Below are 14505 nucleotides of genomic sequence, written 5' to 3'. Positions count from 1 at the left end.
ACATTTTCAAAGCATTTTAAATGTGTTTACATTTTTGTTCTAATCCTGTTTCTTCTATCTCTGACTTCTGTAACGTAATGCAATGTGCTCCGAATTTAATTAAAGGTTGATTGAAAAAACATTAGAGCCATCAATATTGCTCATAAAAGTAGCTGTATTCATTTCTCATTTATCATCATTTAGAACATCAAAGTTGTTGGATCATGTGTAATAATTTGCCCATTCAACTTAGCACTGTGAGACACAGGAGCCTAACCAATTGCGTTTCTTTTTCTGATTGACAAACATTTTCACCAATCAGCGAAAGGTTTTATCCGACTCTTCCAATCAAATGACGCAAAGGGCGGACCTTAATTCTGTGCTCACTGTCAGCTTCTCGCTGCGGATTGTTTGTTGTCATCAAGATGGAGTTCTTGTTGGGGAATCCGTTCAGTACTCCCGTTGGCCAGTGCATTGGTGAGTTACAGGGTTTATGCCAGCCCAAAATGTATGACGATATGTAGTGTCAAAAGAGGTTATGCCACTTGTATCCTTAGCGAATGCATTTTCATTCTACAGTAAATTACCATACTGCCGGATAGTCCAGCATCCGGTAGCAGTTATCGTGAAGCTAGGTTAGCTTAGCTAGCAGTGTTAGCGAAATAGACAGTTTCTTTATAACGTTAGACACTCATTAGCTGGCTGTGCTTTCTTCTCAACGTTAGCACGACACCTATGACAAATTTAAGCTGGCAGCTTTCTTAGGTACATGATAGGAGATAACGTTTTGAGCAAGCTGAGGAAGTCACAGAGCTGTCTGGCTAACTTGAAGTAGTTTTGACCGTCCGTTTTACTCTGCTGCCCTGACTAACCTGACTAAGCCTAATTTGACTGTGTAGAGGTTCTCTGTTGTTGGTATTACGTTGCGGGAAAGCAGTAGCGTCTCCAGACGTTTCATTTAGAAGGTGCTAAGTAGTCTGTAGTCAATGGACGTTATTCTGGGCAGTATTTCACAAGTTAGCTGCATCACTTTAAGACAGACATAGACAGTGTTCTCATTTTGGCTTAAGTCATTCAACTCACTGGCAAATGGCACACTGTCAAATACCCCCTGTTTTAACAATGGCTAACAGTGAAATCAATAATTTTGCCATGAAGGACTGAATTTCGCTGATATACTGAGATAGAAGAGCACATAGACAGATCTACGCCTAGGCCTTGTAAACCCCAAAAGAGCGTTCTTTATGGCTCTCCAAAGCAAGTCATGCTGCCATTTAAAGCGGCACATTCCCAGTGTAGTCTGTGTGACGATCTGTTAAAACAGTCTTTCTTGCTTAATGTGTGACTGTGTTTTTCAGTAATTTAAGGATTCATCTGGGTGTGTTGCAGTAGTTAAGTGGCATGAATCACCCAAATTTCCTAGTTTTCGTAATCAAGTCTCTTTTCCTCTTCCAATTGTAGAGATCATGTCTCCCACAGCTCGGAAGTGGGGAGCATTTCCAAAGTAATTGTTGTTAAACGTTTTTTTGAATATTGAGAGGCAGATACCAGCTGCTCTGTTTAGCTGTGTAAATATATGATGGCCTTAACTCTGCTTGGTTCAATGTACATCACATTTGCATTTTTCCTATGAAACACACAAAACAGGGTGGCATGTACTAGAAATATAAAACGATTAACATGCAGATTAAACTTCTAGATTTTCACAGAAGGTGTGTTTTATTTATCTAAAGAAGTATCTGACTAATCCAGGGTAGCAACATATCATGGGCATAACCATGCCTTCATTCATGTGCTGTTGTTTTATTAGAACAGGTTCTGTAGGGCAGGCATTAAAAGTCTTATTACAGTCATACAGACTTGAGCTGGGACTATATGAAATTTTTAAAAAATTCAATAAATCAGAAGCAAATTATGTAGTTTGCGGTCATGTATGCAGTATATCTAGGACAGTTTCCATTTGTGACATTGGGGCGAAAAACCTTCAGCCTTCAGTGTGTTAAGTCTGTAAAAATCTACTCCTGATGACTAAGTATGAAACTTTAATGAAGTATGAAAAAAGACATTGTTTCTTATGCCAGCACTCCATTATAACACTTACTCATGTAAGCAACTCACTGCTGTGTGCGTAAATGCAGAAAAAACCAGGACCATCGTTTTGGACGACAGACTGGAGAGCAGAAAGCTCACACGTACAAAATGGAAAGGAAAAACTGATAAATTCTACATATTGATATGTAGGATTGCACTGAATCCGATACTGATATTTATATTGGCAGTCAGTATTGGTGTTGGAGGATACTTCTGACCAATACTACAAAGCAATTTCTAGTGCATGCTTTTGGACGAAACTTAACAACGGCAGTGTGAGTTGAGAAGCATCAGTAAAGCTGCTCATAGAAAAAACTAATGCCTGTATTTTGTGGAGAGGCAGTAGTAGTGGGTGATATACCGGTTGGAATTGTTCCTAAACTTTTTTTTTTTTCACTGAAATGTCACAAAACACCATATAATGCAACATACAGACAGTGCAAAACATGCTAACGGGAGATCCTTACCTGAGTAGCTAAGTCAGGCTTCTTTCACTAATCCCTCATCTGCCACTGTGTAGTCAGTTACAGTCTGACTCTGTGCTAGTCTAGGTTGTTATTAAGGGAGCGAACTTTAGAGAGACGTAATTAAGAAACTACTGGTCTCTTAATGAAAGCCTTTAGGCCTGGTTTAGCCTTTGGCATAGCAGCCCTTTGTATCCACTAGCTCTTCCTCTGTCAGTCAGCTGCATCTTGCAGTGGTGTGGTCTTGTGGCCTTTTGCTTCAGCCAAGCCAAGAAATCTGTGGCACAACTGCTGCTGCCGATGTTGTAAACATTGGTAATATTTACCAAACTCTGAGTCTGATGCTCGGATATGTGGCACAAGTGAACAAGACACATATATGAAACAAATGACTTGTTTGAAATGTTAATGTGAAACAACATTTAGCACCGTTTTTGCTGAGCAAGAAAAGAAACCGCGTGTTTACATGTACAGACCACAGGCTTATCTATAAATAGTTTAGTTCTGTTTGTAACTATTCTGCACAATAAAAATATTTTGCATTTCCTTCAGTTGTTAAAAATGGTTCTTACTACTAATTCTATGATTGTGTAACAGCTTTTTATACAATCTCTATTATGAAATGGTTAAGAGCAGTTTTTTTGTGGTGCCATCAGACAGAGAAGCACTGAAAATATGTGGTGGAAGAAAGTAAAAAGAGTTGTTGTTGGGCCATCCTGTACATTTCTTGTTTTATTAATAATTATTATTAAGTTAGATGAACCTCCCCAAAGAAACATGGTTACAATAGCTATAGTAATACAATAGTAAATAAAAAAGTGGAACTATATAAATATTAGGACTGAGAAGCTAGTTAGGTTAGATAGAGTTAGTATTGGTATTGTTACTCAGTATCAGCCAATACTAAAGCGTCAGGTTTGATGTTTTGCCAGTGATGCTGCTGCTTCAGCTGGTTTCAGGGCTTTGGTTGCTACGCTGCAGTGTGTAAAGTGATGCTTTGCTGGCAGGCCTGGTATCAGTTGTTGCCAAGGGAATAGCTGAGAACTGAGCAGCATTTCAGCAAATGATTGATCCCCTTATTATAATATGACTGCAATAAAAGCAATATCAAACTTGCTTAAAGTGAAATACAACTTTTTGAAAGCAGAATGAGGTGGATAAATGCTTGCTTGTTAAAGCCATATTTCTGTTTAGTCCCAGTCTACTTTAAGTGGAAGGACCTCTTGAGCTTCTAGACCATCTTTTCTTAACTCGTGGGTTGAGACTATTTTCATGTTGGTTCTAATTTAAAATAAATTAAATGGTTTTGTTTTTTTTTTCAGTATGAACTTTGAAAACAGCGAACCTACACTATTTCACATTTTAACAGTCGCTAAGGGAATAACTGAGAACAGAGCAGCAATTCAGCATATGATCCCCTCATTGTAAGTCAGCTAATTGGACTTTGTCATTAGTCAAGCGGTTGAACGGAAGCTCTACATGGCCGGTGAGTTTTTGTATTAGCTTTTGCTTAAGCAGGTTCAAGCTTTCAGGTTTACACAAGGCTAAGGCAAGCCCAGTTAGCTAAGTCACACGCAACAAGGAAAATAAAAACATATAATAAATAAGGGCCAGTAGGAGCTAAAGCTAGCAGCCTTTTTTCCATGTTGATGGAACAAGTTGCATGGCATGGTACTTCTGCAGACGGTTCCTTTCCGTTCCTATCCCTCAAAATTGATGCCCTGTTTCCTTCGTAGCACAGTGTTGCATTGTAATCTTAATTCTTTGCTTTACTTTATGTTATGATGCAGTTTTCCAGGGCTGTGTGGGTGTCTTGGGTTCCTCCTGTTTCTCTCCACTGTAATTAAGAATAACATGCTCACCTGCTATTATTTTGTGGAGTGTAGCAGTGAGATTATGGTGCTTGTCCTGAGGGGATTAGGTGTTGATGAAGCTGGATAAAGAGCCCCTCGACTGTCTTGTAGCCCCATCATTTCTGGTAGAAATAATGCTGGGCCAGGCCTGTTCAGCCATTGGTGTCTCCCAAAGGAGGGTTGGGCGATATGGCAGAAAAAATTCTACAATACTTAATTTTAAGACATTTTCACAATACACATGATATTGATATTTATTTAATATATAATTTAATTTAATATAAAATTTTGATTTAATAAGTGGGAACGGACTAAATAGAACCTGTAGTGCCACATATAAAGAATACTTTATTAATAATAATAATAATAATAATAATAATACAGTTAGTGTTTTTTTTATTCAGTGATCTACTGCACTGCTCTAAATCTGATTAAACAGGCCTAATTATTCTGATTTTGTAATGAAACATGTAGTTAGTCAGTGTTCTTTAAATAATGACGATATCCACAAGATGCCCAGATACGTGTGTTGTGATATATAATGAGTGGTTATGGCAATAAGAGTTGTTTGGCAAGACTCCCAGTGTTACATCCACTGTTGAAAATGGATCTAAATAAGTGTGGCTGCTCACATAAAGATAATAATGTGAACTTAAAAAGGGAAAAAAGTAAAATTGTAGGATATTAATACAAGTACTCATTCTGCAGTGTTTTCCTTTTAAATTAGACTTTTGTTTGTAATGTCAGTTTAAAATATCTATTGGACAAAAACTTTATTTTTGACCAAATTGTTGTTAGACTTATTCAATATGGATTTCATTTTTAAAGCATAATGAAGGAAGTGAATGCTCATCTATTTAAGCCATGACAATTTGTGTTTCTACAGGTAGTCTACTTTAGGTGGAAGGAAGTGTAAGAGCTTCTACACAAGCTTTTTTTAACCTGTGGGTTGAGACTATTTTCATTTGCAGCTCTTGACAGGACTCTAATTTTTGAAGGACTTAAGTAAATTACTATGTTGTGTGTTTTTCTTTTTCTTTTTTTTTTTCTTCAGAAACTGAACTGACACTGTATATGCTTTTGGTAGTAGAAACACTGTTTTGTTGTGCTGTTTCAGAATATGTAGCATTTAATAAGAAGTACTGTTCTGTAGGGGTGGGCAATATGATGATATCTATTAATACTGTTATAAATGCAGTCACAGTAGAGTTGTGCAATATGGCAGAAACATCAGATCACAATACTTCAAAACATTGTTATGATGTTTTTTTAATGCAGGACTTTGGGCACAATGATTTTTTTATTCAACATTTCACATCCTGTACTGCTGTAAATCTAATTATACAGACGTAATTATGGTCTCTTTGTTAATGTAACATGCAATTACACAGTGTTCTTCAAGCACTGATGACCTTCAAAAGATGCTTAGAAAAGCATATTGTTCATCATGATAACAAAACCTACCATGATAACGATAAATATTGTCATATTGCCCACCTCGACATCGCACTGTGTTTTTCTGAGAATATTGTGGATGTCTTCAGTACTCAAAGAACATTGAATAACTACATGTTTCAGAGCATAATTTGTCCTGTTTAATTGGATTTAGATCAGTACAGCATATAAAAGGCTGAATGAAAATCATTTTATTCACAGTTGTTGATGGTATTATTGGTGCCTTTTTTCCTTCTTATGAAACCCCAGAAAAACATAATATTGTGATGCATATCAAGTCATGTGAAAAAGCCTTTGTGATTTTATGTTTGTCAAGTTGCCCAACCCTTCTGTTCTGTATTAATTTTAAAATTACTTCTATCTTAGGTTTGAACGTTTTGTAGCTCAATTTGTTTTGTCTCTGCCCAATGAGTTTGTTTTTTCCTTATTATTATTGACTCATTATTAACTCAGCAGCATTATGATTAGATATCTGAATGTGGGGCCTTACTCCTAATCTGAGAAAATGTAAGTAATTCCGAAAAATAGGATTGTTTCAAAGGACCAGCATTTTAAATGAAACATTTGACACCTTAATGTTCACTTAATTATGTTAGAGATTAATTTATCAGCACCCAGGGCGCAGCCTTCAGCAAAAATCCCATATCGTCCTACCTGGGGCTTTTAGCCTGCAGCTCAGCATTCTCTTCCTACACGTGACAGCAAAAGTAAAAGAAGCTGCTTTTAATGTAAGTGGTGCTTTACTGTATCACAATTCATAAATAGTTAAGAATTTTAAAATGTAAAATTTAATAGGCTACTTAAATGGTGTAACACTTAACATGAACAATGATTAGGGCCAGTGTTTATGAATTTAATTCGTTTGAAATGGTTCGAGGCAATATGTGATGGTTTTGGCATGCAGTTTGCACAGTGCTAAGTACTGGGATGTAAGTGTAGCTCCAGTGCAAAACTAAAGAAACAAACTTTAGACATCAAGCATGTTGGCTGTATCTTTTTTTTGTTTTTTGCGTGTTTCACTGTTACATCTTCAGTGGTTTATGACTGTAGAAGTGAGTCTGTCTCTACAGCATTTGGCAGTGGATGGTACAGCCTGTCGCTCAGCACCACATGACCTGCTCTGCTTTTCCAGCTTGTGGCGCTGGGCCGGCTGGCCTAAGCACTCCATGTTTTCCGCTCCAAGCACTCGGCAAGCACATGCCCACATCCCCATGGGACCGTTTGGATGGGGTTAAACGGATCTTCCATTTGCTGTTATCTTTTTTATCACTTTTTTCTGTCTCTTTCTGTCTGTCTCATTTGGTTATTTTTCCTATCAAGCTCTAGGCCTCTGTGTCCACCTATTGTATGTTAGGATTTCGTGGTCAGAATATCCCAGCAGAACTAGCTGGTTAATTCACTTTCATAGTCTGCCACTGCCAAGTGACTGAATAATTAGAAGTGGCACATCACCACTTTTTCCTTTCCGATACCAATATTGAAATCTTGAGTATCGGCTGATACCAATTCAAAGCTTTTTCTTTAAAAGCTATTAAATTTTAAAATGAGCTGTTTTAAATTGAAGCACTTTACTTTGAGTGAGCATCTAAAAGGCTCAATCATGCTCAGCCACTCAATCACTCTGTAACCTCACAGGAAGAAGTATACAGATAGCCACAGCACTCAGTAGAAGTATGTGTGTGGTTTCGGTCTGTTGCTGGATTGGATTGAATTCATTCTTTTTTCTTTTTTTTTTTTACTTTCCGATATCCGGTCCTAAGTTTTCTGCTGATTTCAGCCCAATACCAATGCCCACCAGTACCGATATTCCTCTCTAAGACATTCTTATTCTTATTCTAACAACTGTTGCAGTCCTTCAAATATGACAGTAGTATGTGCAGTATAACGTAAAAATATTGGCCTGTTTTATATTTCTGTTTCTCTGCTGCTTGTTGTTGTGCATATACATTTATTATTTGTTGATTCATCTTAATTTCTTAATTGGCAGAAGCTGCACCTTTTAATTTTAACAAAAAAAACTTAAAAGGAGTAGCATTACTGAGTCAGGAAAAAACAAGCTAAAATCTAATGTGCATGCTTTGCTGTACACCCCTGCAAAACCCATATAACCTGAATTAATCATTTAAAAGTCAGAGTTTTTTGGATCATGTAGTTTGTCTTTATGTATTAGAGTTTTGAAAATAGCTTTATTGTATTTAATGAACTGTATAAAGAAATTCTTCAAAAAAATAACCTTTCAGGCATCTGTTAAGTAGCTTAATAATTGCTAAACTTTATGAGTAGAATTCCATTGGTTTTGAAAATAACTGCATTGAAAAATTATATTGTTTAATAGCTAAATTTACTAAAAAGCTTAAATATAAGTTTAGGTTAAGTTTAAGTTTAATTTCAATTAAGGAATTTTAAATAGGGTTTTAAACTTTGTTTAGTCAGTTAAAGCTATAGTAATACTTTTATTGTATTTTGGTAATTAGTCAAATTTAACTATGCTTGTTTAAAAACTCAGCCTTAAGTAGAATTTTACGTAGGCTTTCGAATTTTATTTTTTTGTTAGGCCTTAAGCATTATTTAAGCTTGTTAACGAGTTACAGTAGAATTATGTAAATGTATTCTGTTAAATACTAACATAACTATGCTTGAACGTAAGTAGAATCAGTATAAGGTTTAGAAAGTAACTTTATTGTATTCTGTACCTCCTGCTGCCTGGAACAAATCTTAACATCAGAGATTTTGTCATGTTGGATTTTTTTCAAAAGTCAGCTCATGGGTACCATGAAAGTGGACAACTGACACAACGGACAGAATGAACGGGTGTGATGGGTGAGAGCTCAAGGCTTCCGCTGGTGGCGGTGAGCAAGCAGGCCAGAACAGCAGGCATGCGCAGCCCTCTCCCCCAGGCCCGCTCAGATTTGACAGTTTGATTAAAGCGAAAGGCCAGCACATGAATAAAGCATGGACGCCGTCCTGCAGCTCACCAGGCTGGAGGAAGGGTCTTCAGCCAGCCGTGAAAGCCGAGTCTGCGCTCCAGCCCCTCTTCAAGCATGGCATAGACAGCTCACTAGCACTGCCAAGCTGAACAGAGGCCCAGAGCTGCTGATTGATGGCAGCTCCTGTCTGAGGGAGAGACAGAAGTGCAGAGTCACAGCCCACAGTGGGCATCTCTGACGCAGCTTCAATCTGACAAAGTTGATCAGAATCTGTTTGATAGTTGGGTGAAAGAGCTGCATGATATGGACAAAATGCTAGTATTGTGTTTGTATTGCTATGGACCATTCTGTCCAATTAGTTCACACTGCAACCTCACAATAAAAAATAAACTATTTAAAAACACTTAAGGATTCAGTCCTTAGATATTTACAAGGAATAATGGTGAAACCCAAGCCATAATTTATAGAGTACTTTTTGTTGGGATGTGGCTGTCCCAAACCCTAACCTTTTTTAAACTTTATTTATTTATTTTTTTTTTTTAAAAAAAGTGAAGCTGAAATTTTAAATTTATCATGGAAAACGTGATTAAAAAAATGCTCTCCCATGTTTTCATGTCACTGTTGAAACAAAGATTTTTAATCCACAGGTAGAGGCTTATTTTAGCCTCACCCCTGCATTTTAGAGCAGGAAGTGACACTGCATCCCTGTCCCTCATGGCCACATGGTGAGCAGTTAGATCCCATTGTTCTGAAGTAAATCAGTGTGTACCATTAAGAATTGTTACTACCGAAACAAATAGAAGTTTTTGGTAGTGACAAAATTGAATGTTCAATCATTAATTTTAATACAAACACACACACACACACACACATATATTTTCTAAGCCGCTTATCCTTCTGGGTCGCGGAGGGAGCTGGAGCCTCACTGGGCGGAAGACAGGATACACCCTGGACAGGTCGCCAATCCATCGCAGATGAATTTTAATAAAATAAACATAATTACATATAGGATCACTCCAAGCAAAATGTTTTTAGTCTGAATTTCAACTCCATCAAAAGTCCAAAATGTGACTTTGAACCAACTCTGTAGAATGATCCATATTTTATTATTTTGATATATCTTGCAATATAGTAAAGTTGCATTGGTGCATTCATATTGTGGCATTGTTAAAGATGGGCTTGTATTATTTTTGTCTCAAATTATTATTTTTGGCTAATATGAATATTTTCTTCAAAACACCAACAGAAACCCACAGAAAATAATGATACAGATTAACACACGATGTATTGTGCAGCTCTTGGGTCATCTGAGGTTCAAGCCCAAGCCCAGTGAGCATCCTTTCTAAACCTGAGTTGCTTAGGCACCTCGGCACTTTGGGTTTGTTTTCACACAGGTGCTGTGAAATTACAAGCTGCGACCTGGAGGGAAAACCCGAGAGGCCCTTGGGTTTTGCTTTTGAACTCTTAGCGTAGCGGACATGTACTGTGTGTGAATGAAGCTCTTACAGCCCAGCAGGCTCTGACCGGGACCACACTGTGTTTGTGTGCTTGCGCAAGCAGGGCGTGTAAGGAAAGGGAAAGGAAAAGGTCTGGGTCTTTGGTTGAGCAGTGATCACAGTAGCAGAGTTGGTTTGTTTGAGCGGTCTTCAGAGTACTGAGAGGTGAAAAGGTCATTTTATCTGCTCTCTGTCTGTTTGGATGTGATCACCAGCCACCACACTTGTGATGAGTTACTCAGCAGGAAATCAGTCTGTCTTAACAGAAGTTTACATCAGTGAGCTATGACTGTGTAACCCCTCATTTTCATGTGCTTTTGTTCTGTCTTTAACATTTTCATCTGACCACTTGTAAGACTTCTTGTTTAGTAGCTACTACAAATTATTTAGAAACTATGAAACTAATATGCAAGTTAAAATGTTAATGGAGCTTTAAAACTGCTCACAGTTCATTGGAGTTAAAGGAATAGTTTGGAAAAAAATCAAATTTACATATTTGTACACTTACTCCATATGCAGTCCATGAGCCAAGACACGTTTGGTGTGTCAGTTTTCTTTCTTTAGTTTAGAATTGGAGCTAAGAGGCTAACTTTGCTAACAAACACTGGAAGTCAATAGCCACACAAACTACCAAAGCTTCTGTTGACTCTTGTCTCTCTCAAAAACTGCATCCGGTTCTTAATTCAGGTTACACAGAGGAATATGAGCTATTAAAATGATAAAACTTTTCAGGGTAGCTAAAAGAAGGGGCAGCCAGTTAGGTACCAGTTACCACAGTTTGGTATTATCCCGTGCAAGACGGGGTAAAGGATTTGACAACATAGATGCACCATAGGCTATCACAGGTAGAGAAGCTAAGCAAGTGTGCTCAGAAAATCAGTACAGTTGTGAGTCCGGTTATGAATTTGACAGCCCACGTTTTTTGCACAAATGAGCATCAACCATATATTCGAACCTGGTTGTACACATAACATGATGCCCCAGACGCACCTCTTAGCACAAAGCTGATGTTACACTGTATTGTTATAGTACAACCTTCTCTTTATGAAAGGCTTACAGCAAAAAAATCCAGTATGTATATTTCTCAGTAGATGCAGTCCTTATTATTCTACATCATTTGTTTTTTTCATCGCACTATGTATTCACTCCATATGTGTTTTTATTTATTTATTTATTTATTTATTTATTATTTATTATTTTTTTATTATTATTTTTTTAAATCAACTCATCAAGGCCACATAGCGCATGGGGGGAAAAAAGCTCTCTGTGCTCTCTGGGTGAATTCCATCTGCATACTTTCCTTATCTAATCTATCTCCCCAAAAAGAACAGTTTGTTTCTGTTGTCTGAATAATACACGGGGACACCAAGGCAGCATGTTGCATGGGGCAGTGGTGATAGTGGCCTTGTCTCTGCTCGCAGTCACGGAGAAAAGAGTGTGCCATGCTGAGTAGTGATTAAACAGGCTTAGCGAGCTGAAGATGCGTGCTGTAACTGTGGTTAGATTGCAATTAAGCTTTAGGCAGTAACAGTCACATAGTGTGAAACAGGCCTAGGGAGTCTGAGTGGTGCTTAAGCATGCCATTTCATGTTGATAAGAGGTCTTTTTGTGTGGAATCTAGGGCCTAAATCAGCATGAAAACTCTTAGAATATTTTGAGCTGTTTGGTAACATTTTCACCATGTTTACCAAGTACCAGTTATTAAGAATATGTACATATGTCTGGAGGAGATTTGTTTAGCCCATTTTTTTCAGCTTTTTCCAAACCAGTGGCATTTCAGAGTGCTTTACAGACAGATGTTAAAGCTTTACAGTAGTAGAAGAAAGTTTTAATTAAAATCATACAAGGCAATGACTCGGCTCAAATTAAAAAGCTAAATACCAAAAGAGAACAAGAATTTTATTGAAATGCTAAGTTAAACAGACACACATTCAGATGTTCCTTTAAAGTGTGCACTGAGGTTGACTGTCTAATTAAAGCTTGAAATTGAGTTCCATGGTTTTTAAGCATAATAACAGAAAAAGGCCTCTTCACGTTCTCTGTATTTTACAGAGTATTTAAAGAAGGCCAGTATCTGCAGATCTAAAATCACATGGTGAAACATAAACAGACAGACATTTTGTAATGTAAGTGGGCGCTTTAAGGTCATTTAGAGCCTTAAAAAGTAGTAACATAACTTTTAAAATCTGTCTAAAACAGAAAGGTAGTCGGTGCAGTTCTTCCAATAGAGGAGTGATTTGAGCTCTCGATTTTGTTTTTGTTAGGATCCGTGTTGATGCATTTTGTACGAGTTGTAAAGGATGTATTGTTTTCTTAGGAAGTCCAGTAAGAAGAGCATTACAGTAATCAACTCTGCTGTAACAAATGCATGAACAAGTTTCTCTGCGTCGCTCTGAGATAGAAAAGGCTGAATGTTAGCAATATTTCTCAAATTACAAAAAGCTACTTTGGTGACTACATTTACATGTGGGATAAAACAGAGCTCACAGATTTCTGCTTCATGCTTGGTATACGATGCAAAAGAACCTAGCTTCTCTTAAAGCATTTTTCTTTGAATTTTAGTACCAAAAATCAGTATTTCAGTTTTTTCTTGATTTTGTTGTAGACTATTATGTGACATCCGCAAAGAAATAGGCTTACCAGCTATGTGTCAGATGTCAAAAGAGTCTAGATTTTCAGAGGGAATGGAGATGTATAGATGCATATCGTAAAGGAGGACACAGGTCACTGGTTGAAGTTTGGATGGGAGAGCATGGGAAAGTTTTCAAAGAAGGTCCCTCCCTTTAATAAAATGAGTCAGTCTGCTTGGTAATTTAAGGTGTAAACAGGAAAACCGTTTGTGTTATTTGACCCAAATTCTACTAAGTATTTAATGCTGTTTTTGTAAGGTTGTATCAGAGGTTTAAATGTGGCTTTTAGTTTCAGTTTTCAAGTCTCTCCCCATTTAAACCAATAGGAGCCTTGTCTTGTATGAGTGGAAATAGCTTCCTGGGGTTTTGCCAAGATGGCCGTTGAGTGGACAGACTTTCCCATTAGGACTTTGATTAAAACATAAAACAAGTTGAATAATGTGAGAAATCATTAAATTTTCACATTGCGATGTTGATGTATAAAAGCAATTCATCTTCCAGGTCTAACTGTAATAAAGATAGTAAGAATTAAGAAGTAAGATAGTAGATTTTTATCTTTAGCAGCTGTTTTGCATCTTGGTCGCTCTGAACAAGCCGAACAAATGAATAATGCTAATGGGCCGAAATACGTTCTTGTGTGAAGTAACTGAACGACCTGCCTTAGATGACAGGCTTTTTCTGACAAGCCAGCACTACACATTTGGGCACTTTGTAGCATAATAAGCTACTAATCGTGTAATATATTCATAAGATAGTGAAGTGAGCTGCTAGTTTATCTGCATGGCTGAGCTGCAACCGTGTTATAATTTTCCATTTTCCGCACTCACACTTTCAGCGCAGCCACTCTCTTTAACTTTTAATGACTGCAGGATATTCCTGGCATGAGGGTTATAATAGACAAGTCATTTTCAAAGATACATCAAGATAGGCCTAATTAGCTTTTTTTGACAACTATCTTGCAAGTCAAAGCGATGTGCCTTTTGTAACGCTTGATAATTTACGCTGAGTGCCTCCTTGTGGATTTATGAGACATAACATTGACTTAGAAAGCTGGTGTTTTATTGCAGTTATGTATCTGACTTATTTTCTTTGCATTACATTAATGCATTACAAATTTGAACATATTCAAGGAGGAAAAGAGAAAATTAATTTTTGCCCCAATTTGACAGTCCTAGTCTTGTGTTTCAGTTAATAACTCCCATTAACAGCTTACACTATTTAAAAAAAAAGAAATTATATTGTTTATATTGTAAGAAATTATAACTGTCTGTGCATTTACTGCTGAACTATTCTGATGATAAAGCAGTGAATATTTGAATAGTAATTCTGACTGTTTCGTCAAGCCTTTATGTGCCTGTGTTTGTCTGGTGATTGACTGTGTGCTCTGCTTATCACAGAGAAAGCCACCGATGGCTCCCTGCAGAATGAGGACTGGACGCTGAACATGGAGATTTGTGACATTATTAACGAGACAGAGGAAGGGTGAGTGCACACGCAGAGTTGGCTGATGACTCACTGCAGCTCTGGCTGACTCACTCTCTGGAAAACAGACTCTCTTTTAAAGCAGATTGAATGGACATGATTCTCGCTGCATTGTGTGTGTTCTGGTG

At 37.4% G+C, this 14505-nt stretch overlaps 1 protein-coding gene across 3 annotated transcripts in view; it reads left to right on the top strand.

The window, feature by feature from the left end:
* Positions 1-371: 371 nt before the first annotated feature.
* Positions 372-14505, top strand: part of LOC118820875 (TOM1-like protein 2) — a 38253-nt gene continuing 24119 nt past the window's right edge. For all 3 annotated transcript variants that reach the window (XM_036589158.1, XM_036589160.1, XM_036589159.1), the window contains exons 1-2: positions 372-456; positions 14293-14377. In XM_036589158.1, coding sequence (XP_036445051.1) covers positions 405-456; positions 14293-14377 — 137 coding nt within the window. In that variant the 5' untranslated portion in view covers positions 372-404. The remainder of the gene's footprint in view (positions 457-14292; positions 14378-14505) is intronic.

The sequence above is a fragment of the Colossoma macropomum genome, unplaced genomic scaffold, assembly GCF_904425465.1.
Source record: "Colossoma macropomum unplaced genomic scaffold, Colossoma_macropomum, whole genome shotgun sequence".
NCBI classification, from domain to species: domain Eukaryota; kingdom Metazoa; phylum Chordata; class Actinopteri; order Characiformes; family Serrasalmidae; genus Colossoma; species Colossoma macropomum.
Note: the sequence above shows the minus strand (reverse complement) of the source record. Positions and strands in the feature narration are given on the sequence as shown.